Here is a 1311-nt window from a genome sequence, read left to right as displayed (position 1 = left end):
ATGCAGGGAAAGATAAAAATTTTTATCAGGAGTTCAATGATGCAGTCCGGACAAAAAGAAAAAAATATTGTACCTCCTTTCCATTCCACTCCTTACATTTCTGGCTGACATCCGCTATACAGATCCTCAATAAGAATAAAAACTGTAGCACCACTTACCGCAGAACCAATGTCGTGTTTACCGGCAAGGTCAACCAGATAGTTCGGTTTGGTACTTTTGCATCCTCCTCTCTCAGCTCAAACATGACACAGTTTGGTAACAAAACCTGTTTTAAAATTACGACCTGCTTTGGTGCTTTCTTGAAGAAATATCCACGCCTTAAAGATATAGAGCAGGAAGTGCTCATCCCCCCTTATGAGATGTTCAAAATAACTGAGACAATATCTGTAGAAAATGTGTCTGACTGTGAGCGTGTGTATATCTTAGAGAGTGCAGGAGTGCAGAGCAATCTAGACTGTTTTGCTTTTAAATGAAAGACCAGTTGTTCTTCTTCAGCTGGTGGAGCCAAGTGAGTATTTAATCTTGTTCTGCTAACTTGTGCACATAATCCAAGCCAAGCTCATTATAGTATATCTATGCATTTTCCTCAACTCTTAAATTTATGCTGGATGGGTTCTTTGACTATCGCAGGCTTAAGGTTCCATGCTTCAACAACATGAGCAGACTTTCTGAATGGAATTTGTGTTTTGAAATGTTCATAATAAAACCAATAAATTTGCCAAAGAGCAAAATTTGTTTTGTTTTCCTTGGTGAATGGCAGAGAAGACATCCACCTTTTCGTTGGGTGGTTAACATGTAATATTTCCTGCTGTAGTTGATTTTTGATTTTTTTTAATCAGAATTGATGGGAACATTTTACAGTATTACAGCACACATAATTCTAGTTACCGAGGGACACCTAAGGAACTAACTGGTAATTAACAGCTAATAAATACCACCTGAGTAAATCAAGTGAATCAACCATGAGTGAATTATAACATTTTAAATGAAACTCAGAATATTGAATAAAACTGAAAATGGTGAATGTTCAAACAGCACAGACGTTACCTTATTATCTTTGCATTTCCGATAAAAAGCAGAAAAAGTGTGCATGTTTTTAATTCGATGCTTTGAACAAGCTTTTATGGCCTGAATTAGCCTTTACTCACGCTTATGTTTTTCCAACAGAGTTGCACTGAACAATGAGAAAACACACTGACAATTGTTTTCTTTTTTTTCTCACTGCATTAATATCAATGTGTCACACCGTGGTGAGGTTGTCTTGTCCTGGGTTTGTTTTGTCCTGTCATTTCCTGTTTTATTTTGAAAAGT

The 1311-nt window shown here is 36.6% G+C and overlaps 1 protein-coding gene across 1 annotated transcript; it reads left to right on the top strand.

Moving 5' to 3' along the window:
- Positions 1-23: 23 nt before the first annotated feature.
- Positions 24-473, top strand: LOC147820009 (ecto-ADP-ribosyltransferase 5-like; the record flags this gene model as incomplete). Its single annotated transcript, XM_087178625.1, has 1 exon — positions 24-473. A coding segment is annotated over one exon (450 nt), but the record flags the coding sequence as incomplete, so codon positions are not given.
- Between the last annotated feature and the right edge of the window lie 838 nt (positions 474-1311).

This window comes from Seriola lalandi, unplaced genomic scaffold, assembly GCF_002814215.2.
Source record: "Seriola lalandi dorsalis isolate HSWRI2012SDOR001 ecotype SW California unplaced genomic scaffold, Sedor1 jcf7180002005731, whole genome shotgun sequence".
Lineage (NCBI taxonomy): Eukaryota > Metazoa > Chordata > Actinopteri > Carangiformes > Carangidae > Seriola > Seriola lalandi.
Note: the sequence above shows the minus strand (reverse complement) of the source record. Positions and strands in the feature narration are given on the sequence as shown.